This window comes from Cynara cardunculus, assembly GCF_001531365.2.
Source record: "Cynara cardunculus var. scolymus isolate 2C chromosome LG 5, CcrdV1, whole genome shotgun sequence".
Classification (NCBI taxonomy): Eukaryota; Viridiplantae; Streptophyta; class Magnoliopsida; order Asterales; family Asteraceae; genus Cynara; species Cynara cardunculus.
The window spans coordinates 5081096-5106438 of record NC_037532.1 but is presented as its reverse complement, the minus strand read 5'-3'; the positions used below and the strand labels follow the sequence as shown (position 1 = coordinate 5106438).

Below are 25343 nucleotides of genomic sequence, written 5' to 3'. Positions count from 1 at the left end.
GTATAATTTCTTTAGGCTCCACTGCAAACTCTAGACAAGAAACCCATGTTGATTATAAAGATCAGGAGTTTATATCAGTTTTCAGCCAATAGTAGTTTGTGACATAGCCTTGGTATCCTTACAAACATTACCAATAATCCCCACATGAGCAAACCCCATCTTTGAAATGGTGTATGCGATTCACATCGCGGACCAGAATCTCTCTATTCGCAAACTTAGACACAAACTTTGTAACGGAATGACAATCTTCACATAACCGCAAGTTCTTCGTGATCCTAATAGTTTCTCCTCTAGAGCTATTAATCAGCCCAAATGCGACCGCTAGTTTCTCGCTATGACCCAATAGAATCCTTTCCTTTTCCTCCTCTGTCACTTCATACATCACGACTTTAGTCTCCGGCCTATACCCTTGATCCTTCATCTCCATCGATAATTTGATCAAGAAAGCATGTAGTTGCTCAATGTGAGGATTAAACTCGTCAACTGATGCAAACGAGTATATTTTTCTTTTCACTTCAATCCAACTACACCCAGATTTCTTTTGGAGTTCTTGAGCTTCCAACAGCTTCTTCACTCTTTGCACTTCGTCCCACAGCTGAGCCTCTGCGTAAATCTCGGCTAAAAGTACATAGTTTCCTGCATTGGTAGGTTCGAGTTCAAAAAGTCTCTTGCTTGCCCTCTCGGCAAGCTCAACGTTGCCATGAATCCTACATGATCCAAGAAGAGCACCCCAAACTTTAGGCCCGGGTTCGATCCTCATATCTTGTATAATCTTGGCTGCTTCATCTAACCGATTGGCTCGACCAAGAAGATCCACCATACAAGCGTAGTGCTCAACGGTGGGTCGCATGCTATGATCTTTCGTTATAGATTCAAACAACCTCCTCCCCTCGTCTACAAGCCCCGAATGGCTACAAGCTCCTAAAACGCTCACAAACGATATAGGACTCGGGGCGATCTTGTTACACAACATTGCGGTGTAAACTTCAATTGCCTTTTTGCCGAACCCATGCATTCCGTAACCCGAGATCATAGCATTCCACGAAACAACATCTCTCTTAACCATGTGGTCGAAAACCCGCCTTCCCATTTCGAGATCACCACATCTTGCATATAAAGTAACGAGGGATGCGATAACTGGCAACACCGAATCGAGCCCTCTTCGTAGTATGTATCCATGTAATAGCTTCCCTTGCTGTATAGCTCCAAGTGCAGCACACCCTTGAAGAACACTAACCATCGTCACTGAATTCGGTGTCAAATCATCAACTTCAAGCAGCATTTCACCAAACAGTTGGAGTGCATCAAAGGGTCTCCCATTCTTGGCATAACAAGCAATCATCGCGCTCCAAGAAACCACGTTTCTGGTCGGCATTTCACTAAAAACATAACTGGCTTCCAATACGCACCCGAATCTAGCATACATATCAACCAATGTAGTCATGACATGAACATTCGGCTCGAACCCATGTCGTAAAACGTGGGCATGAATCTCTTTCCCTTTCGGTAACAACGAAACCGAAGTCTCGGATGCAACACAGGCTTTGAGCAGATAAGTGTAAGTGAACCTATCTGGTTTAATCCCATCTGAATTCATACAGCAGATGAGATCAAACACATCCATCCCATGACCACTAAGTGTTAAAGCCTGAAAGAAGGCGTTCCAAACATATATAGTTCTGTTAGAGATTCCGTCGAACACTTGGCGTACGTATTGAATCGAACCCAGTTCCATGTACATATTGATGAGTTTAGTCGCCAGAAATGGGTCTTGATCAAACCCATCGTGGATAAGGCGATGGTTAACTTTAATGGCATCGGAGAGAGAATTTGCAATGGTGCAAGAGAAGATTAAGAGTTCATAGGTGTGTTGAGTTGGCTTGGGTTCTTGAGTGAGAGCTTTGATGGCTTGTTGGAGGTGGCCTTTCTTGCAGAGAGACTGAATTTGGTGGTTGGTGTCGGTGGTGGAAGGGCGGAGAGTGCTGGAGGTGGGGTGGCGCGTGTGGGAGTGAAGTCGAGATGGAGGGCGCGTGCGGAGTGGGAAGTGTGATTGTTGGATGGTTGGAGGAGCCTGGCAAAACACCCACATGAGAGAGAATTCGTCGTTGAATGTTTTCCGATTCCGAGCAACGGCGGCCAACGTGGCGGTTGATGAATTCAGTTCTTGGTTCCGAGTTATGACCAGACAGAAGAAGAGAAGATAAATGGGGGAACAACCGTGGCGCTCAAACTATCACCTGCTCTGCTCTTTTTAGATGACATTTGGACGGGTCTTTTGATTTTTGATTTTATTTTTTATTTTAGAGAATTAGAGCTTATATTTTCTTTAAAATAAATAATCAAAAATTAAAATATCTAAACAAATTTATCTATACTATACTAGGTAACTTTACCGCGCTTCGCGCGGTCGTTGTTGATTGATGAAAGAAAGCATCGATAAGTTTAAATTTGATACAAGATGTTAAAAGGCATCACAATAATTGTGTTACAATTTTATTTCTGAATGTTTTATTTTGTTAGAATAAAGAGAGTTAGAWTACATTGGTTGTAGAAAAATGAATATATAAGTTTGAATTCGATATAAAGTGTTAAAATATATCARAATAATTATGGTAYAATTTTATTTCTGAATATTTTATTATGTTAGAATAAAGAGAGTTAAAATATATTGGTTGTAGAAAAATGAATATGTAGCGTAAAAGAAGTTAAATTGTGAAATAACAGATAATACATTCTATAGATATATAAATAAATTCTTGGTTTTGGTTGTCTTATTATTATAAGAATAAAGAGAGGTGTAATATATTTCTTGTCAAAAATAAAAATATAATTTATAAATAACATATATCAATTCGGTATATTATTAGGTGTAAAGCCGAATATTACGTTTTATAATGAAAAATCCAATAAAATTGTGACATGGAACATGGTTATAGTATAAAATTATCAAATTATGTTTTAGTTCGAAAATATATAATTTTTTTCCTTCTATGAATATCCCGAATCCTAAAAAAATGTAGTAGAAGATAAATAATTAATTATTTACAGAAACAATCTGCAATCTTCAAAATGAAAATAACAAAAATTGAGGTAGTAATTTAAAATAAAAACATACAATTTCCATGTTTTGTATATCCAGTCTCATGGAGATATTGGAGCATCTAATTAGTTTTCTCGGAACTTCAGATATGAAGAAAACACACCAACAACTGATTTTGCCATAGACTTTTCTTGTTCCTCCTTATATTGTTTCTCTAATCTCCTTCAATTTGCTTTTAATCGCAGACAACATAGAAGATAGAGAGATCGAGAAATAAAAGTAAAACACGCATAATTATTGTTTCATGTCTTTCTATAGATGCATAAAAAGATAGAGAGAGGCGTACCGCCAGCTATATTGTCAATCCATAATTTTTTATAGGGATCGCAAGATGGAGAAGAGCAAAGAAGTTTGTGATAGAAAGATGTGGAAGATAAAGAATTGTAACGATAGAAGATGAAGAGTAAAAAAGTATATGATAGAAAGACGTAGAAAATAATGAATTGTAACGGTAGAAGACGAAGAGTAAATAAGTTTATGATAGAAAGACGTAGAAGAGAATGAATTGTAATGGTAGAAGATGAAAAGTAAAAGTCTTAGATTTAAATATAAAACCTAAAATAAAAGGAAAAAATGGAGAAAAAAGGAAGACATGAATACTAGTACAAGGAGATGCCACGTCATCATTGTATGTTTCTGCTTTATAGTTATATATAGATTATAAAACATTTGACAAAAACTCTTAAAAACTTTTTATGCGTGAAATATGACATATTGATGCATATTACTTAAAATTCAAAATTACAAGTAAATTATACATAAGTATAACTTATTAAAGCTCCATATTTGAATTCGTGTAACTAACTGTGAATAAACATAATCAAATAGATGATAAACATCTCATTTTAAAATATAAAAAATCTAAAATATAATTAGGATAATTATCGAGTTCTAACAAAATAATTAATTATTATATGTAGAAAAAAAATTATATTATTAAACTAAATATAAATTACTTTGTTGTTGAACCTAAATTAAATTATAAAAAAAAATGAATTAGAAAATTACAAGAAAAATAGGAATTTTAAGTAGTTAATTTGATATTAATATCAATATATTTTTGTTAAAATTTTATGATATCTTCAATTTTATATTTTATTCAAAAATAAAAACATCATCACGTTTTTAAAATCACATAAGATCATACTATAACATTGACTGAGATAAAGAATAAAATAAAATATTAAAATCAAGATATATCTCGTTGTATTACGCGAGTACCCTTCTAAGTATTTAAGAATATCTTCGATAAATTCTTACGAACCCAATAAATAAATTAGTATAAATGGATCCTAAATGTTTAGAAAAGTAGAATAATATTATATTAAATGTATGAAATGTTTTGATAATACGATGAATATTATAATCTCTAAAATAAAGAATCTATTGGAATTTGAATGTAATTTCCTTTGAAGATTTTGACTTTTGATCTATGTCCAAGTTTTTTCTATTTTAGAGATTTTAATATCAATTATATAATTATATTGTTAAAATATTCTATAAATTTATTATGTCAATATAATTTTTAAAAAGTTTTTATATAAAATAATAATAATGTAATTGGGTGCGAATTAATAAAAAAAAATCCATTTCTCTTTCCATGTATTAAGTTTTAGAGAATTCTTTAAACTTGGAGTATTTTCTAGCATCCCGTATTTTTTTGTTAAAAATGCTCTTAACAGCCTTTATAAAACTTTACTACGATAATGAATAAGAACACTACTTTTTACTAAATTTAATGTAGATATTAAAGGACCATTTACCAAATGCTTACTTAGGTAAGCACTTACCAGGTTATATTACCTTACCAGATGAATATGATAAAGATCAAAAATCTTATCCGGTAAGAACGAGACAAAGATCGAGAGTCTTACCCGGTAAGTGAGGGTAATGACTCTTACCACAGTCAGCTGATCAGCTCTTACCGGGTAAATTGTTGCATAAAAAACCATTTTTGTTGACTAAAATCTTACCAGATAATAAATAATAGTATCGAATTTTCCCGGTAAATGTTTACCGGGTAAATGTTTAGTAAACGACCCCTAAGTAAAAAAATATCAAGAGATTAATAAAATAACATTTGAATCAATACAAGTACCAAGGTTTCTTTAGAATAAATCGAACACATGTTGGTGACTTGTAAAAACTCTCGTTTTTCGCTTATAAGATTCTCTCATCGTGGATGTTCTAAGGCGTTGTACGAGTGTGTTTTGGATCAATAACTCTGTCACATCATATTTCTCTTTCTGTTACATTAGATTTTTCTTTCCTACATAATTTATAAATCCTCCGCTCTCAATCATGAAAACGGGTTCAAAACCAAAATTCAAAATATATTCTTTTATTTAATTAGATTGGGTCCCACCATCTTGATGAATAAATTTTCCCTTCGAAGTTGGCATGTACTGTTTTCTCCTAATGTTATAAAATTTTATGACCCAGTCTACCAATAAGAACTTCTCGTTGGAGATACTCTAATTTTGTGATATTCAAAGAACGGGATAATTAATTACTGCCTTCTTCATCTCAAAATAAGCGTTCAGATATATAATTTTAAAAGTATAATTATTTTTAATTAATTAAAATGATAATCTTACCCTTCATAATAAAGGGACTAATAAATTCCTCTATCACCCAATTAAGGGTAGAATTAATAAGAAGAGACTTATTCTTTAAAGTGAACAACATTTTTTTTATTAACCTGGATATCCAATCCGTTATGTGAGCCGATTAATCTCAGGGCGACCACCTGCTTTACAGATAGCCCGGAGTCACCGCATTTGAACCTCTGTGACCACAAGAGGATTTTTATTTCTCATTAGATTTGAATATGAGACCTCCAGGTACTTGACCTTTGGAGACAAGCTCAAACCAATCAAACACCACCCTTATGGTTAGTGAACAACATTTTGAGACAAACTAAAATGAAAATGTAGATATTATTTATAAATAGAAGTACGTTTAGAGTGAGATATATTGGATCCATAAATAACAGATATATGGAAGATCGTTAAAAATAGCTAAATGGTTCCCCTTTATTCATTTTTAGCCCGCCCTTTTCTTAATTGTCTCAAAATAGCTAAAACTTCCACAAATGTATATTTCATACGCAACTTCCGAAATGTACTTTGTATATTAGAATACGACTTGGGTGAGCCATTTCGCAAACCACCAAGAACATTTAGCAAACCGACCACACTCACTTAGGTTGTGGCACACTGGTTAAAGCTCAGGAGACGTAGTGAAAATCGCATATATCCTTGGATTGAATCCATGCGTTGCCAAAGCCCTTATATCTATGAAGGTTCACCCAGATATCCAAAATTACCACAACAGGAAAAGGCATTTCAAGAACAAGGTCAAAAAGGGGTTGAATTAAAAGGAGATGCTGCAAAGGGTAACTGGAAGGTGGCAACATCAATCCATACCCACAATTTACAACCCCAAATGTATTTACAGTGTCGTAAATTGGGCACAAACAGATTACAAACATGATTTCTTTGTAATATTAATAATAATAAAAACAAAAATAAAATCGAAAAATGATCATCTGAATATATATATATATATATATCCAATCCATGGCAAGTCTGCTGCTACTCCCCCAATCTTAAACCAGCAAGAATTTGATGAAAAGTGTTTCGACATTCTTGACGGAAAAGGAAAATAACTAAAACATCAGTGGCATATTTGAGAGCATCTGGGAGATTCTGCATTGAACACAAAATAACCAGATATAACAAACCCACAACAACAACAAAAATGCAGAATGAGAGCGAACAACAATCGTTTATGACCAGAGAATACTTTCAGAAGTCGATACATTTATTCCCGAGATTCGTCCCCCTTTATAAGACAATGTATTAACTTGACATACAGATTAAGTAAAGTACTTGCAGTGGCAAATAACAATATACTAACTCACCAAAGGGTCATTGGCCAAATGGTAATTGGGTTACCGGCAGAGCCCAGCGTCCCAAGAGGTTAAAGGTTCAAACATCAGTTAGGATTTGCATGAGCATTTGCCATATATAAATATTATATACTTCAAACAAATAATGTGTTAACTTGATATTTGCATTTAGAAGGTGGCAAAAACCAAACCAAATGAGCCCAGTATCTCCCACCCAGAGGTAGGGTATGACAGTAGGATGTTTGTTTCCATGATGACCCCCCGGTTTGCAAAACAAAAATTACGACACAAGTAGCTACACGAGAGGGACGTAAGATGAAACCAATAAGGAAAAACCTAAAGAAGTAAAACCAAACTGCTAGAGCAGGTAGAAAAACCAAACAACAAAAAAATTGTCCTAAGGTTTCTCTACATCAAGCAAAGTTCTAACTCGCACGAGCCGTGGCATGGTGGCGAGGCCATGACGTTTTTCAAGGAGTAACTTATTGCGAAAAATCTCGATATCATATATAATATTATATATAAACATATATTTTCTACAATTATTCAAGGAGTCAATGATTAATAAACAATTTAAATCAAGTTATATATTAAAAGCTAACAAATAAGAAATTAAAAGGGTAAGAAAAATCAAATATCGCATAAAAAATTGCGCATTAAGACATGGCATGCCACCGGCTTAACGTGGAGTGGGACATAAGCCTTGAGCCAAGGCGCAACATGGCGTCTGTTGCAGCGAGCCTTTTCGAACAATATTATGTAACAAGATTTTGTGGAAATTGCTACATATAATCTTGCACCTCTCCTTATTATGCCCACTTGAAAAGCCTGTAACTTTTATTGTTAAAAGCTATGTTAAAGGAAAGCGCAATTTTATGAACACATTTTATTTTATAGGGTTACATTTTCCAGTTTTCTGTATTCTGTTATATTTGCTTCATTGTATCCAGTTGATTCTGAAGAGGAAAGGTAGAGCAATTTTTTGGCAAGTATGAAAGAGGGGTCCAACCTGCCTTCTTTCAAAATTCAAGTAGAAGCAGTATTATTAATCCTCTTCTCAAGCATACAAAGTGCAACACCAAATAGGCACGCGCAAGTTTCGGTTAGGAAGGAAAATGTGAACCGGAAGGCATGAGGCGGATACTGGGTACACGAACCGTAGGTTGAACTGTATTGATCCGAAATAAGGCGGTTACCGCGGTTCGGTGCCAAGCAAAATCATTCAAGAGAATCTCACTTCATTCAAAACTTAATGCTATTTTACGAGTCAAACCAACTCCTGGACTATAAACTCTGGAGCAACTGATAGCTTCATAAGTTGCTCCAATTTTTTGTCAACTTACAATCCTTGTAGATGAAAAGGGAAAATAAAAATCAAGATTGCAGGTGATTCTTTCTCGACAACAATTGGGCTAGAACCCAATAAATCCATTGTTATGTCCTTAAGGGTCTGTTTGTTAGTAGCTTAATGAGCTTAATAGGACTCGCAGCTTATCCCGTCAGCTATATATGACTGTTTGGTAGTGTCTTGATGATATAGAGAGTGGCTTATTCAGTAAGCTTCTAGGGGCGAGCTTTATGCAGGACGTCAAGTTTTTTCCATACTTGCCCCTCCCAATTAAAAACACGCTCCTTCCATCCATGAAAAAGCTCTCCCAAACAAAAACCTTCCCAAACTATTCAGACAGATTACTCCACACATATAGCTTTATCAGGACTTAATGTAAGACCAACCAAACAGCCCCTAACTCTGTATAATCTTAATGAGCCTAAATTGTCCATCAGGCTTTACGTTTGGATCAAAAGTTAAATAAATCTAATACAGATTAAAGCAACTGCCGAGAAGTAGGTTGAAGAGATTCACTCGATCTGTAAAAATGAGGATACGTTTTCACAGTCTTCAACCAATAAGACATAGTCATTATCATAGTACATGGATATTCTGATTAAGGGAGAAAGGATGGAGACAGAACGGTTAAAAGGTATAAAAAGCAAGAGAGATTCAAATGTCATTTGTTCAAACTTTGCAACCGATGGTTGATATTTAACAAAGAGACTTACATAGATCTAACTATAAGTTTCTTATTAGCAAGTGCAACATGATAGACATCCATGTAGGCATGTACAACTTAAAAAGCAGCGTCCAATAGCCAAGAAAGATGGCTCACAAAACAAACATATTTGATATTTCTCATGGATTATTTTATGAGCTTGTCTATAGTTTCTTTCCTTCTTTTTATATAAAGAAGATATCATGCATCTCCACTATTGTTCAGTGTATCTATCCTGCAAAATTTGTTGCTAAAATTATGGGATTCAGTGACAGATTATGCTTCCTAGTATATTATGCCGTTACTAATGAAAACTTCAAGTTATTTCTTCCAACTTGTATAATTGACATCAACAAAAAAGATATGCTTTACCAAGAGAAAGGAAGAAAGGAATATAAGCTATATATGCCAAACAACATTTTCCCGACTCCTCCCAACAAGAAAAAGATGAAACTTGATACTGACCTTAAAAGTATTTGGGTCACCACTGCATCATAAGAATCTAGGTTTCCTATCAGCAGGTTTCAAGATTTGGAAAGAACACATTAAGCTTTCATCAACACTCATCATTGCACCAGCATTATCAAATTCACCGCAATAATTTGGGGCAGAGAATATCGTAACAAGCTGCCTATCAGCAAAGAATTCATACCCATCTTCTACAACCTTCACATAACGAACATTTAGATTACATCAGAGACCTTAAAAAAGATCAAGTAACATTGTACAAATGTTCAATTACCTGATGGGCACGACAAACAAGGTCCATATCATGTTGCATTAAAAACTCCGCCACCTTATCAGCACCAAAAGTATAGGAGACTCCCCTATCACTCATTCCCCATCCTTTCACATCTCTACTAGGATCTGACCAAAGTAAATCACAGAGCAAACCCGAGTCTGGGACATCAGTTGGACGAGGCAAATTCCTTATCTGATCTAGGTTTGTTAAATCAGGAGAAAGACCCCCATGCATGCATAAGATTTTGTCATCTATAAGAGCAGCCACAGGAAGACAGTTGAAACAATCAGTAAAGGTTTTCCAAAGTCTAACGTTGAAACGACGTTTACATTCATCATAGAAACCATATATCCTGTTGATAGAAGCGCATTCATGGTTCCCTCTCAACAGGAAGAAGTTCTCGGGGTATTTTATTTTGTAGGCAAGCAAAAGGCATATTGTCTCCAGACTTTGCTTGCCACGATCCACATAGTCCCCTAGGAATAAATAATTAGCCTCTGGAGGAAACCCCCCATATTCAAACAACCTTAACAGATCACCATATTGCCCGTGAATGTCACCTGGAAACCAAAACAGGAAAATATAAGAACTATTGTTCAACTTCTACCACAGTAAATTAGAGATGCCATATGGGTATATCATAATATCCAACTTGTGTTGCAGAGGTATAAGCATTAAGAGGAAAATAACTACAAAATAAGCAGATAATGGTAGATCATGCTGGTATTTAAATCGGATGAGAAGCTTAATCTTTCCTTTCACTTCACATTAATATGAGGCCCTACGTCTGTGATTCCTCTGGCCTTTTTTTCCTAGGTGCTCATTTTGTAAAAGGCTCTAACACCAGCCAACCGAAAGTTCATTATTGCTAACAATGATTTACTAAATTTAATGTTACTTTGTTCTTCTTCAACAACACATTACCATCCATCACATGAGTCCAGATTTGAACCTTGCTATCCATTAACTATAGATGCTTTCTTAGCAGAAATATCATGGTACGATTCAATTGTAGTTGATTAAATTGTAGAACAAACAACTAAATGATACAGAGAATCATCATTGAAGCCAAAACTGCTTCATTTTAAAGATAAAGCACAACTTGATACTTGCATACTCAAACCTGTAAGACCAGATTCCCAAAAAGATATTCGTTTCTACGATTCCAACCTTTCAAACATTGATATATTAATAGCAACAAATAACTACTTATGATGTGCTTAAGGGATTTACTCAGAAGCCCAATCCTTGCCAAACTAACATCTTCATATATTCTCAATTTCTGGAAATTAAGGGTAGGATACCCAAGTATGCTCAACTTTGATCTAAATTCTAAAGCAATCTGTGTGGAAATTAAGGGTAGAGACACTTGCTAATTTCACTTGGAAATAAAATAGGCTATAGCCTTGCAATGAGTGACCTGCAAATGATTCAGTAATTGCAATTATCATACTGAATATTGCAGAAATGATCGTAGATTAGGCCACAAAAAAAGTCAGAAAAGCAATTCTCATAAGGGAAAGAGCGATAACACCCCACTTACCATTTTTTATCTCTAAGCTTTTTTATTTCAACTTATTGTTTGTATAATTTGAGGTTATATTGCACATCAACAAGTGCATAAAATTGGCAACTTATAGTTTCAAAAAAAATCTATAACACATATTCCTAATAGTAATGGATGTGCCAAGCCTTCAAGTGATACAGTAAGGACTCAACAAGGGAGTTCCAGATCGATGCACCCAAAGTTCCATTTTGATATGGTGGTTATAGTTTCAAGAGTGGATAAACAGGCATTCCAATAAAATCTAATGAAGCACTCTTCTACCCTCTAGCATTCATGATTTTTTTTAAATCCTAAGGGACACTTGAACATCAATGCCTTAACAATAAAATCAGAAAGATATTGGATACTCATAACTATGTAAAGAAAATAAATTTAAGAAAAAAACAGCAGAATGCTATTACAAAAAGGTTCCTTCAAAATTTTTGGCAAAAAACCCCATTACAAAATGTCATAAAGGAATCAATTCCCTATAACTAAGTATATAAAACAGCGCAATGCTATTACAAAAATGATATCATTCCTTTAAAAATTTCTGCAACAAAACCCAAAACCAAAAATAACACCAAGCTCAATGGGCCTGGATTGATAGGAAGACAATTTCTACATAAGTAGCAGTCGTATAGTTTAAGCATTACCAACCCCAAGAATTTTACAATTTACTTTCTGGAATTTCTTTGTCTGTTACACTACTAACCTTCAATGTCTTACTATCACGCATTCCCATGTTCCTACACATCATCTAAAACATTCAGCAGTAGGCTTGAAAAGAAAAGAAGCATAAGACAAGCCTCACCTAGAATGTTTATGTTTTGAGAGGCAAGAATGGAGGGGCATATGAAATTTGGATAGAAGAACTATCCATAAGCAACTAAGCACCACACTGAAGTCAACCAAAACAGCTGAAGAAATCTTATTTGCAAGATTTTTATGCATCAGTCATTACTACATTAATTTCTTCACAGAACAAAGACAAATAAACCTAAAAAGGATCAGATATCATGATGCAGTTTAACTGCGTTAAAACTTTATTTAGGGAAATAAGGCGAGAGAGGAAGATATAAATTCCCAATGTGAGTAAAGTGGAGATAAAGAAGCCATGGGTTTAAAGTTGATAATGAGACGAGCGAATTGTATTCATGGAAGAAGAAAATGGGGTGCAAAAATGACGGTGGGATTCTGGGAACAGGAGAGAAATGTCTGATCTGGTTCGATTTGAATATACCTCCTCTTGCTCAAATTTTATCTTTCTAGATTGCCAAATTATGTAAATATCTTGTATTCCTTCGAATCCCCAACCCCCCAACCCCTTCTTTTCCGCCACATGGTAGAAGCATCACCATCATGTCACCCATTCAGCTATAGAACAAGTAATACAAATCAGAAGAAAATGCAAATTTTTGTATCATGCACCAATAGCAACATCAATTCGTTATCAATTAATACTGTTTACTCATGACAATAGTGTGGGGCATCTGCTAAACTTTGACCATCAAAAAACTTGTATATCGCATGTGTGTCAAATCACACTGTTATGAAATGCATAGGTCAAAGCACATTACTGTGCATTGTGCAAAGAATCAAAATCCAATCCATGTTGAGCACTAAGACATGCTCTCTCATTCCCACCTAAGTAAATTATTAAGGCTATTACTACTATAATAGGATGAGCATCCTCCTCAATCCGAAAGGAACACTTGTGGTACAGAAGCACAGGCTCACAGCAAGGACACCTCAAAAGAAAAGAAAGATAAGCTGAAGAAACGAAAGTGGGTAGCTTTTGTTATTGTCCATAGAAGAGCAAATACATTGAAAATGTGTTATTATCCTTCAATATCAAGCATGTGATGTCATCAGGTAGCAGAAACGTGTAGTTTTACTGAAAAAGAGACTTGCCCTTATGCCCTGTTCCAGCTAAACCATCGGCATCCAGCATTGTATTGTACTAGATAGAAGAATAAACTAGATGGGTAAAAGTAGGCATGGACAGAAGTAGAGCTGACGAACCTCTCACATCAATCCAAGAAGAGAAGACCAGTGAGTAAGGCCTCACCGGATGTGCTTCAAAATGACCAACTACCACTACAGTGTACTAGAAGAGATGGAGGCTCGTTTTTTAATCATCCTTAAGACGTAGGAATAATTAATCAAGTAAGATATATTTTAAAAAGTGGACAAAGTTGAAATGTATTACAAGAATCCAAATGGAAACAGTAAAATGCAATAGAAAATCAGGACACTCCTAGAACATCGAGTCCGAAAACCTTAAAAGCCCTTTGAGTATTATAGTTCAACCATAAATTCCTCACAGTTGAAGCAGTATATAAAGCTAAAAGGGTAACAAAAGGAAGATGCTTCTCTTATGTGCCAATATAAGTGCAACATCTTTTGGACGTCCTATAAAAATGCAACATTACTATATTTAGAAACTTTAAATGATGTATTTAACTTGTTTTTTCATTTATATCATTCCATATGTGATAGAAACGGTCCCTCTCTTCAAGTTCAAATTTATAAACAAGTGAGAACTTTCCTCTCTTTCATCCATAAACAAGCAGCTGCCTGGATGTTAAGCACCCCCTCATAGTTCCATTAGTTAGGCCCTCTTAATTGGTAACCTAGGAATTAAGCATTCTCCACCACTTTGATGTTGAATTAACCCTTTCAAAAAATTAAGTGAGATAAAACCACCTTTTTTAACTTCTATTCATCAATTTACTTCTCTCAACTTGGAGGGAATCTTCCTGATCATTTGGTCAGAAAAGTAATAGCACAAAAAGGATAAAGCATCAAAAAAATTAATTTTCATATGTTTGTATAAAAAATGATTATTATACTGAAATTAATTGCTTATATTCAGCTTAAGCATCTACCTATTCCCCGAATTCCCGCTTACGTAGTTAAGCTCTACAAGATTACACAGCCTCCTATCTCTACGTAATGCTTTTTAAAACAATGCACGGTGTGCAAAATATAACTTACATCGAACCACTACTACTTTTTAACCAACATAGTTTGGAAAGTCGTCTAATATTAAAACACTGCGTTAATATTAATAAAAGAACCATTTGTTGCACTTCTTTTGGGACCAGGAGTAATGCTTCTCAGCTCCAGATGTGGGGAAGCATAAGAAAGACATATTTGCAAAAATACATGATTTCACATGTACTTGGTACAAGAGTTCCACTTAGGTAAGGGAATGCAATATAACATTCAAACATTTAGGTAGAGATAGATTTTCAAGTGATTAATCTTGCTTAAAGTTCCTGCCACATTCTTGCGGTCCTACATGGGGAGAATCTGGATTAAGAAATCAACCTACTCCAACTTAAGTACCAAGTGTATGATTTTGCTTAAAAAACCTGCCACATACTTGGGGACCTACATAGAAAGTCTCGATTAAGAAATTGACCCACACCAATCTAAGTACCAAACTTGGATTGATACTGAACTGTCAAAATTTGATCATGCTAAGTTTTCTTGGTGGATATAAAGGGGAAAAAGGAAACCGTAATAAAGATTTTGTTGGATGATCACAAACATCATATCTCAAATTGATGTTAACTTATATAGCCAATAAGCATCACTGCATCCTCTGTAATTATAGAATGGATTAGAGACAATCAGACAACTCTACCGACAAATATCTGCTGCTAGATTTCTCATATCTGCAACTAATGGAATTAAACCACACATCCCTAACCATAACAGTTCTGCAAGACATCCGAACAACCGAATTCTTTACCTACACATAAGTATTGAGTAATATTTACCATGAACACCCAACCATGGATGTTTGTAGGCCTAAATCAAAGCAACACACAGAAGTTGGTTGATCCTTTCATACACAGGGCTACAGTGGCCAACAAAATCATCAACACTAAAACCCATTTTCAAATAAATGAAAAAACGAAAAACCCAAATGACTATTCATCGAAATCACAATACCACGTATAATACAAGATTAGATCATGCCAACCAATATAACAAATCATGATACATAATAAAAGCACAATCTCAAGAAAAATACCACATGATATATCCATTTATAAACGAAGAAGGATTTATTTTTTACCGCATAGCTTAATCGGAGCCTCAAGCTCTAAAAGAGTAGGCTGTTGAAGAAATATTTCACGAGAAACGGTACAAAGTTGACGGATATCCGACTCCGATAGCTGAACCTGCCGCACCGTCCTCGCCTGCCGGAACTCCAATAGCCGATTGATTATATCATCAAGTAAGGCAGGGTCTATCCCCTGACCATTTTGGGCCATTGATCTCTTAACCTCTCTCTCCCTTTAAAGTTATCCCCAAAACCAGGGTTTTCAAAAATACCAAGAAGCCCTAGATTTTCAAACACGCATAAACGAACCGAGAAATCACAGATTTCCCAGGTAATTGTCAATGGAAGATGAAAAAAAACATAGAGAAAACAATGTTCCCAGTTTCTATGTGGGTGTGTAATCAATAATGGCAATACATTACAACATGGAAGAAGAAAGAGATGAAATGGTGGAATATAGAGACAGAGAGGATTGGGGGCGGAGATGACGAGTTCTAGGATGAAAATGCTTGGAGGACGATGAATCCGTGGCGATGGTGTTGTCTGAATGCCATCATATATTGAAGTTTACCCTTTTGATTTATGCAATGAAAATGGGGGATTCAAATCCAGGGTTTTGATTCTTTAATCGGCATTTGCAACCTTTTTCCTCGTATTTTTTTAACATAATTTCATCCTCATTTATGAATATTGCACCTAATCCGTTGCATTTATTTTCTTCATATCGATTTCTTATTATTAGTTAAGATTGTTTATTTAGAGGTATTAAGCGGTGCTTAATAAAAAAAGTTGTTTGATTTTATTTATATTATATTATAAAATATTTGATAAAAACTTTTAAAAACCATTTTTATGTATGGAGTATTGTTTATCAGTGTATACTACTTAAAATTCAAGTTTACAAGTAAATTGTGCATAAATACAATTTATTAAAACTTTATGTTTGAATTTATGTAACTAACAACAAATACTCATAATCGTAACAGAATAAACATCTTATTTTAAATATAAAAAAATCTAGAATATAATCAGGATGATCATTATAACAGAATACTTAAGTGTTATCTTTATAAAAAATTATATTATTAAACCAAAAATAAATTATCTATTTATCAAACCTAAATTAAGTTACAATAAAAAGCACCAAATTAAATTACTTACATAAAAAATAACTTTTAAATAGTTAATTTGATACTAACATCGGTGTTTTTTTTTTCAAATTTTTATGATATATTTAAATTTATATTATTGTTTTCTCAAAAAAAATATAAAACCGTATTATAACAAAAAATAAAATGAAACATAACAATCGAGATGTATCTCGCTGCATTGTGCGAGTATCCTTCTAGTATAATATAATGGGTGCATTCCTAATAAGCCTATATGTGTTTGTTATACAAAGTTTTTACTGATTAAAGAGATAGATCTAATTATTTACAAGTTTGGGTTTTGCCCAGGATAGAGCTATTATTGTTCAAGAGGCATGGTATATTAAACCCAAATACGTTTTTGTGGGTTTGAGAACTTACATGCACCCGTCCCAATAAGCAGGTTGTACTAATTAATAGGCCTAAAAAGTTACTTCTAAAAAACAAATATAAAATGGCAAGTTAAGTAAAAAGAGGTGGGCTAAATGCACCTCTATGCATTGCTTAATGCACCCCTATCCATGAATTTCTTCTTCACACACATCAACATCAGTACATGCTTTTTACATTCTCAATGCTTGAATGACCTGATTCTGACATGAAAGGGGGTGCCATTAGCACTCCCCATGTAAAATCATCTAAAATACATTACATAACTTTCTGTCCAACTGAAAAACAGACGTAAAATACCAATGTATATCAGTACATAGTGTAAGAAAAAAATTAGTTTCACAAACATACGGAGTATGAACCTTTTTTCTTCCAGGATTATCAATCTTCGAATTTCGTATTTTTTAATAATAAATATTTAACCATCAATATGTCAAGATTGAAATCCGAAACATACCATATAACATATTTTATATATATATATATATATATATATATATCTCTTAGGGGTTGTTTGGTAGTTGGTGAATGATTTGGTGTAGAATGATTAAGTGGTTAGAATGATTAAGAGGCTCTCATGATATAGTGCAAAATGAAATATAATTGTTCGGTAATTGTTTACAATGAAATTAGGGCACTGAATGGTTAAGGGAGATCCATGATGCAAAATCATTCAGAGGATTTTAGAACCAATAAGAGACAGACTTATTTTTTGCCAAACAAGATTCACCTCTTAATGATTCAGAGATTGTCTCTTAATGAAACTATTAAGAGGTAAACAAACACCCCTTGATTTTAATAATCGAGCTTGGCCCACCCATATTTATCCACCTTTCTAACGGTAACGGATTGATTCCAACAGGTCATACAGTTGTGGACAACTCTCAAAGGAAAAGACCAAATTAGTTATAAAAATGAAAGTACAGTGAGGGACTAATCTGTAATAAAAGTAAAAGTAGATTGAGGGACCAATTCTATTATAAAAAAAATAGAAAAATTGAACGAAACCGAAAGAATGCAAAATTTTCAAAGGGTTTTTGTCATTTTGCTCCAATCTCCAGAGACTTGAGTGGTCGGGAATTCTCTTTTTGCTCATCTTCCTATAAGAAGAAACCTTCGTTTTCGTCGTATTAATATGTTGGCATTTGCATTTTGTATCTATATATCACTTGTCTGTTGTTTCTATAGATTTTTAGATTATATCTTCGTGGACCTAAGAATGGTTCATTGAATATGATTTTTTTCGGCTAATCAGCAACTTATTTCAGTATGCCCCTAACTAGTTGACTTGGGATTTGTTTGTTGGTAGCTTACTAAGTTTAATGGGACTCACAGTTCATTCAGTCATATATACATCACTGTTTGGTCGTTGCTTAATGAAATAGAAAGTTGCTTATTTGAGTCAGCGGCTCTCCTAGGGTTCCCTTATCGGGGACAGGCGTCAGCCCCCATACATGGTCTTACGACTTTGCGGAGACCTGTGTATCTTGTACCTGAACCGGTGGCTCACTTTTTCCCTTTGGCAGCATCCACTAATTTGGAGCTTAATAGTAAGCTTTTAGGGAGGGAGCTTTTTTTTAAAAACCAAGTTCTTTTTCCAAACCTGACTTCCTCAATTAAAAAAACACGTTCCTTCCATATATGAAAAACTCTCTCAAACAAAAACTTTCTCAATATATATAGACAGATTAATTCATACACACACTTTATTCATAGATGACTTAATGGAAAAACCATACAAACAACTAAACTAAAACAAATTATCATAAAAGAATACGAATGCAAAGAAATGCAATAGGATAAGGCTCATCCTGAAACATTTAATTGCTATATTTGCTTTTTACGTTACCATGTGGTGCTCAAAGTATTAATTGAGACACTGGGATTTTCTTTGTCATTCTTTTGTGCATATGGGATTAATCGAGGGGTATACAAGTCAACCCAAACACACATTGTTAACAAAAAAAAAAAGTATCATTCGAGCACAAACAATGGTGCACTATCACGACGATAAAGGTTTTCCATGAGTCATAGATCAGGGACGAAAGCCAAAACTGTGTGGGAAAAAAACGGTCGGGAAAGTGGAGAGGCCTTACAAAATTAAATGGGTTTTTTTTATGTCGTCCATGTTATTTGAATTATGCCACATAAGAGAATAAAGCAATGGGATAACAGGTTAAAAAAAGGTAACAAGTTATCTACTGTTATAATGAGTTAAATTTTCAAAGTACAATACCATATTAAAATGATTTGAAAATACATTACTGTAATAAGAAAAAAATACAAGCTATAATAGAAAACAATTTGAAAAATACATTACCATTTTAACCCAAAATGTAAAGGAATGCGTGACTTGTGTTTGATAAATGAATTTTATAGGACAAAACTAGACTGGACATAGTATTTGATAAGATTGACACAAGACTGAACAAATGCAAAATGACCAAATGTCAGCTAAGTGTTGCTTAATGTTCGGGTTCGAATCTTGCCCCTACACTTTGTGGCCACCGTAGTTACGTGGAGGGCATATGCTTTAATGCATGGGATTTACCGGCCCGGGAGACATGCCTAACACCCTCCCCAAGTTTTGTTCGATGTTTTTTGTCATACATAATTATAAAATAAAGCATATCAAATAAGGGTTGGGTTCTAGTGAGAATGAGAGTTAAAGTGAGAAGCGTAAAAATGACTCTCCATGAGACTCCATCAATGCATATTAGAATGAGATGCACCAGATAAATTCCCATATCAAGCACGATTAATGGGTGAGTTTGAGATTAAAGATAATCATGGATCCAGATCTCTTCTTAGGTTTCCCACCTTATCACATGATCATTCGTCTATATATATCATCATATTTTTATTTTATTATAGAATTGGTTTTTGATTCTTTGTCCCGATTTGTTCCAGGTTATGGATGAGACAAAAACATAATTATCCCACATAATTCTTCATATCTCATATATTTTGCTTGCCAAACACAGAAGAAACTTGTTTATTTTCCAACATATCAAATGCAACCTTATCTCCGCGACAAATATTAGAACAATGAAAACCACTTGGTTGGAGGACAATAATCAAGACTCGTGAAGGTGTAGTGAAAATCTCATATTCTCCAGGTTCATATCTAAATGCTGTCAAAGCTCTTGTGGCCACGAAGATTCAATGACTCTGGGGTTGTTTGTTTACCTCTTAATAATTCTATTAAGAGATGAATCTTGTTTGGCAAAAAAAAAATCTGTCTCTCAACGGTTCTAAAACCCTTTGAATGATTTGGTATCCCGGGCTTCCTTTAATCATTAAACGCCCTAATTTCATTGTAAACAATTACCAAACAATTATATTTCATTTTACACTATATCATGAGAGACTTTTAATCATTATGCATCAAACCATTCAACAACTGCCAAACAGCTTCTCAAAATCATTTGTAATCATCCAAAGAATTAGTCGGTACGCATAAACTAACCTTAAAACTCACGGTTGTAAGAAAAATATTAGAACAATAAACACAAACATTCAAGGGGCAATATGGTCTTATTTGCCTATAGCCACATCACAATATAATTGTTCAACAAACAATACTCTACAAACTCTCTTATCAAACACAAAAGCAAGACAGACAACATATGTGCTTCATACCAAGTCTTTTACCTCCCAAAATCCACCACTTAACTTCAACAACAACCTCTCTTTGTGTTCCCAGTTTCACCACCAACATCAATGGTGGTTCCCTTCCCAGGTGCACCCATTGATCCTTCTTCAGCTGCCAATGCTTTCTTGCTAACAATTCGGTATATATCCGTCAAAACGCTCTTAAACGATTCCTCGATATTGTAAGATTCGAGTGCAGATGTTTCAAGAAACGAAAGCCCTTCTTTTTCAGCCAAAGATTGACCATCTTGCTCACTCACGGCTCTCAGATGGTTCAGATCGGATTTGTTTCCGGCCATCATGAGAACGATGTTGGAATCCGCGTGTTCTCTGAGCTCACGCAACCATCTTTGGAGATTATCGAACGTTGGTCTCTTGGTTATGTCGTAGACCAAAAGGGCTCCAACTGCGCCTCTGTAGTAGGCACTCGTGATGGCTCTGTACCTTTCCTGCCCGGCTGTGTCCCAAATTTGAGCCTTTATCGTCTTTCCATCAACCTGTATTCCAATCACTGGTGAAATCTTGGTATAGTTTAATTAAAAATGACATACAACTGGTTTTTTTGCAACACCGAAGTGGTTTTTTCGTTTTCTTTCTGATGCTGTTATCAAAAAATTAGAAAAGAGGCTAAGCGATTTGAACTTGCAACCGGTAATGTTAAGTGCACTGACACTATCAGTAAGCTGCAATCACTTTTTGCTAACTTAAGAGAGTAGACATCAAAGTAAGGCGGGTATAACTTTAAACCCCTACAAAAATTCCATTATGTTGGGACGATAGAAGGGGGCACGGGCACCCACTAGAGTATTACTGAATACGATTTTTTGTTTATGAAAGAAATTAATAATTGTGAATTTATAATTAGTTATTTGTAGACAAGTCATCGATTCCTGTTTTCTACCATTTTTTTCATTTTACGTATACCATGAAAATATGTGAAACTCCCAAATTTACTCTCTAAAAGAGCAAGTCCTTGAAAAGAAAAGGGAGGTTCCAAGGTATATACAATAGAAACGGTCCAAGTCTAGCTCATTGGGACTCCAACACCCCCCCTCCAACGGAGGCTAGATGGAGACAAATTATTCCAGAGTGTCGAGAGGGGGTTAGCCATGAATGTCGGGTACCTAGAGTGGTAGATCTTGGCTCTCATACCATGTGAGAATATGTGGAATCACTAGATCACTCTCCAAAAAAGCCCTTGGGAAGAAAGAGGAGGTTCTAACACGCGCACACACATATATAGATATAGATATAGATATAGAAGAAATGATCCTAATTTAGCTGATATGGGACTCCAACAGGCAACAGATCCCTTATTTTAGATGTTTGGGTAAATTGAAATGGAGCCCACAAATAAAAAACGAAAGAAATGGGCAAAACAATATCCTCCGAACATTTGACTTGACAAATAGTTTAATGAAATTGTTTGCTACCATCCACTACGACATTTCTTAATGAATTTCTTAAGTGTCTATCTCACACATTTTTGTATTAGAAATTATGGTTTTGGTAATTTCTAGTGATTTATAATGTAATTGATAATATCACAACATTTTTTATGATCCATAGAAATTTCTAGAAGAAATTGCTTTTGGTAATTGTTAATGTTACATCATGCTTTTTATCGTTATACCAAATATTTTATAAAAAAATCTATGACAAATGATAATTAAGCATCGGTACTCAAATCAAAGGTGTCGTAATCTAGACATACACGATGGAAAAGTTTTCACATAATTGACTACTATTCTCCCGTTTCAACAATCCCTAAAATGAATCCTTCATAACCATGAACAATCAAAAAGAGTTCTAGTTAACATGCTTAACACTTAATATGAAAATAGAATAGCAACAAGCCAACAACATAATACCAATGAACACAACTCCAGAAGCCGACATATGTCAAGTTGAAAGTAATATCAGCACAACATTTGAACAAATTATAGTAAAAACCATAAATTGAAATACAGTAAACCATAAACCCTAAGGGTCCGTTTGGTTTGCATGATTGTTTCTGAGGGATTTGGCTTTCATGGAGGGATTTGGATTGGAATGGATTTGAAATCATTGGTGTGCTTGATTTGTAGGATTATTACATTTTTATAATCGATTATTACAAAACAAATGTTTTTAACATTTTTTAAAACCTTATTTCATACAATCCTACAAAATCCCGAGCACCCCTTAAGGATTTCAAAATCCTATGTTTGTAGGATTTCAATTAAATCCTAGGATTTCAAATCTGGACAATCCAACAAACCAAACATGTGATTGAATGAATTTGAAATCCAAATCCCCCAAATCCATTCCATTCCTACAAACCAAACGAGACATAAGGTCCCATTTGGTTCGAAGAAATGTTTTTAGGGGATTTAGATTTCGTGAAAAGATTTGAAATCTTTGGTTTTTATAGGATATGGAATGCAACCTAACTCCTTTCTTTATAAATAATTTATAAAAAGCAATTATGAAAAACTAAATAAATAAATTATAAACATTACTACAAACAAATCTTATAAAATCTCGCAAAATACCAACCGCTCTCATGTGGTTTCAGATCCAAGCATTCCTTCAAACCAAAATAGGATTGGAATAGATTTCAATTCCAAATCCTATCATATCCCCCAAACCAAAAGGACTAGATAGAATCATACCACATTGTAAAGGAACTAGATAGAATCATACCACATTGTCTCAAAAATTAGTGTCAAAGATGCTGGAAATTGAAACCAGGTATGATTCAACTTCAATATATTGGGATACATATGTTCAGTTTTAGCTTCATAATCAATCGGTTATGATGCTCAATTTATCAATTGTAATCGATTATGAACTAAATATAAATCCATTTCACATTAATTTTGAGAGGAAATACCCTAATTAAACTCGAATCAAAAGCAAACTAAATAACAAGAAGAAGAAGAACACGAACCTCAAGAGTTCTAGTAGCAAACTCGACTCCGATGGTGGATTTGGATTCCAAACAGAACTCATTCCTCGTAAACCTCGATAAAATGTTGGTTTTCCCAACACCTGAATCCCCTATCAACACGATCTTGAATAAATAATCGTACTCGTGATCTACCCTACTCGCCATTCTTCTCTTCTAACCTGGCAATGATATGGATAGATCTACTTAGATCCCAAATAAACCGACTACACTCGTTTGATTTCGAACAAAATCCACAAACTAATTCGGAAGAAAAACTCACTGTAATCAGCATTCAATAATCAAACACACACACAAGCAATCATACACAAACAGATAATGAAGATGTGTTGAAAATCTTACCGTAAACGTAGAGATCAGAAGCTCGATTGAAAATGTGGAGAGTTTTGAGAGAAAATGGATCGAAGAGAACGGAAGAAACTATGGAGAAGGAGCTTTGAAACGACAATGGGAATATCTACAAGTCATGCTTGGGAGAATAAGGGCGGTACCTTGGCACCCTCCCAATAATAAAACAATATTTTAATGATTTCATCAATTCCAAAAATATTCTCAAAACATAAAAAATTGGGTATTGTTTGTAACTTTTATGAGTTCGGTTGATCGGGTTTAATGAGTCGTTTACAAAATACTTACCTGATAAATATTTATCGATAAAATTCAATACTATCATTTTCTTATCCGGTAAGATTTTAGTCCACCAAAATGGCATTGGATACAATAATTTACCTGGTATGTGCTAACCGTGGTAAGAGCATCGTCCTCACTTACCGGATAAAACTCTCGGTCATTGGCTTGCTCTTATCAGGTAAGATTCTTGGTCCTTGTTATATTCTTCCGGTAAGGTAATGTGACTTGGTGAGCACTTACTAGGTAAGCGTTTGGTAAACAACCCCTAAGTTATTTAAAACACTTAATTTAATGTTTACGGTTTGAAATTTTTTAATCCAATCCAATTTAAACAAAAATGCAACCCAATCCAATTCAAACCATAATAGGTTGTGATACTTTAGGGGGTGTTTGGGATTGCTTATTTGAAACAACTTATGTTTTTCTATAAAAGCACTTATTAACTTATTATAAGTCAGAAGGGTTTAAATTTCTTAAAAAACTTCTTATTACCGGTTTGGCACCGGTATAAGTTGTTTATCCAAACACTCAAAAGTGCTTATTATTGATTGTTAGCTTTATTTTTAAAGCTAATAATTAACTTGAAAAAGTTTCATGAAACAATCCAGAGCTAGAAGACGAACTGAAGAAGTATCTGCGCCAAAACGTCTAAAGTCTAGAAGACCAGCCTCTGTGCTAAAGAGTCCCGGATAACCAGAGCTTCTTTCAGAGACTACAGAGCTTCTGTGAAGACCAGAGCCTCTGTGAGATTCTATGCGGATCAGAGTTCTTGGACTCCAAGTCCCTTGGACCAGAGCCCCTCTGTGAAGACCAGAGCTTCTGTGAATACTCACAGAGCCTCTGTTCTATTTGACAAGAGACTCTCTGGCTGTGCCGTCCTCTGTTATCTTTTAGATGACTATCTTCAGATTCCTTATTCTGGATAAGGCTATTCTTGTTCTGGATAGCATTAATCTTATCCAGGTTTGGTAGGTTATTGCCTATAAATAGAGTGTTTCAGATAGAGAAAAATATATAAAAAAGAGCACCAAGAGATTTCTCTTTGTAATAGATAGATTCAAAATCATATGAGAGTCGATTAGGGTTTCTTGAGAGTTTGTAATCTTTATTTTCAATAAAAGAAAAGCAGCCGCTATTT

At 34.6% G+C, this 25343-nt stretch overlaps 3 protein-coding genes across 3 annotated transcripts; all 3 read right to left on the bottom strand.

Moving 5' to 3' along the window:
* Positions 1 to 37: 37 nt before the first annotated feature.
* On the bottom strand, positions 38 to 2157 carry LOC112512646 (pentatricopeptide repeat-containing protein At3g46790, chloroplastic). The gene has a single exon (XM_025118714.1). The coding sequence runs from the start codon at positions 2087 to 2089 to the stop codon at positions 128 to 130; it is 1962 nt and encodes a 653-aa protein (XP_024974482.1). The 5' UTR covers positions 2090 to 2157; the 3' UTR covers positions 38 to 127.
* A 4329-nt stretch (positions 2158 to 6486) lies between these two features.
* Positions 6487 to 16046, bottom strand: LOC112512648 (serine/threonine-protein phosphatase PP1 isozyme 2-like). Its single transcript, XM_025118717.1, has 4 exons — positions 15446 to 16046; positions 9807 to 10366; positions 9530 to 9730; positions 6487 to 6810 (listed from the first exon to the last, which is right to left on the bottom strand). The coding sequence occupies exons 1-3, from the start codon at positions 15642 to 15644 to the stop codon at positions 9557 to 9559; spliced, it is 933 nt and encodes a 310-aa protein (XP_024974485.1). The 5' UTR covers positions 15645 to 16046; the 3' UTR covers positions 6487 to 6810; positions 9530 to 9556.
* A 4393-nt stretch (positions 16047 to 20439) lies between these two features.
* LOC112512122 (ras-related protein Rab11C) lies at positions 20440 to 24080 on the bottom strand. The gene is made up of 3 exons (XM_025117962.1): positions 23918 to 24080; positions 23558 to 23736; positions 20440 to 21122 (listed from the first exon to the last, which is right to left on the bottom strand). The coding sequence occupies exons 2-3, from the start codon at positions 23720 to 23722 to the stop codon at positions 20649 to 20651; spliced, it is 639 nt and encodes a 212-aa protein (XP_024973730.1). The 5' UTR covers positions 23723 to 23736; positions 23918 to 24080; the 3' UTR covers positions 20440 to 20648.
* Between the last annotated feature and the right edge of the window lie 1263 nt (positions 24081 to 25343).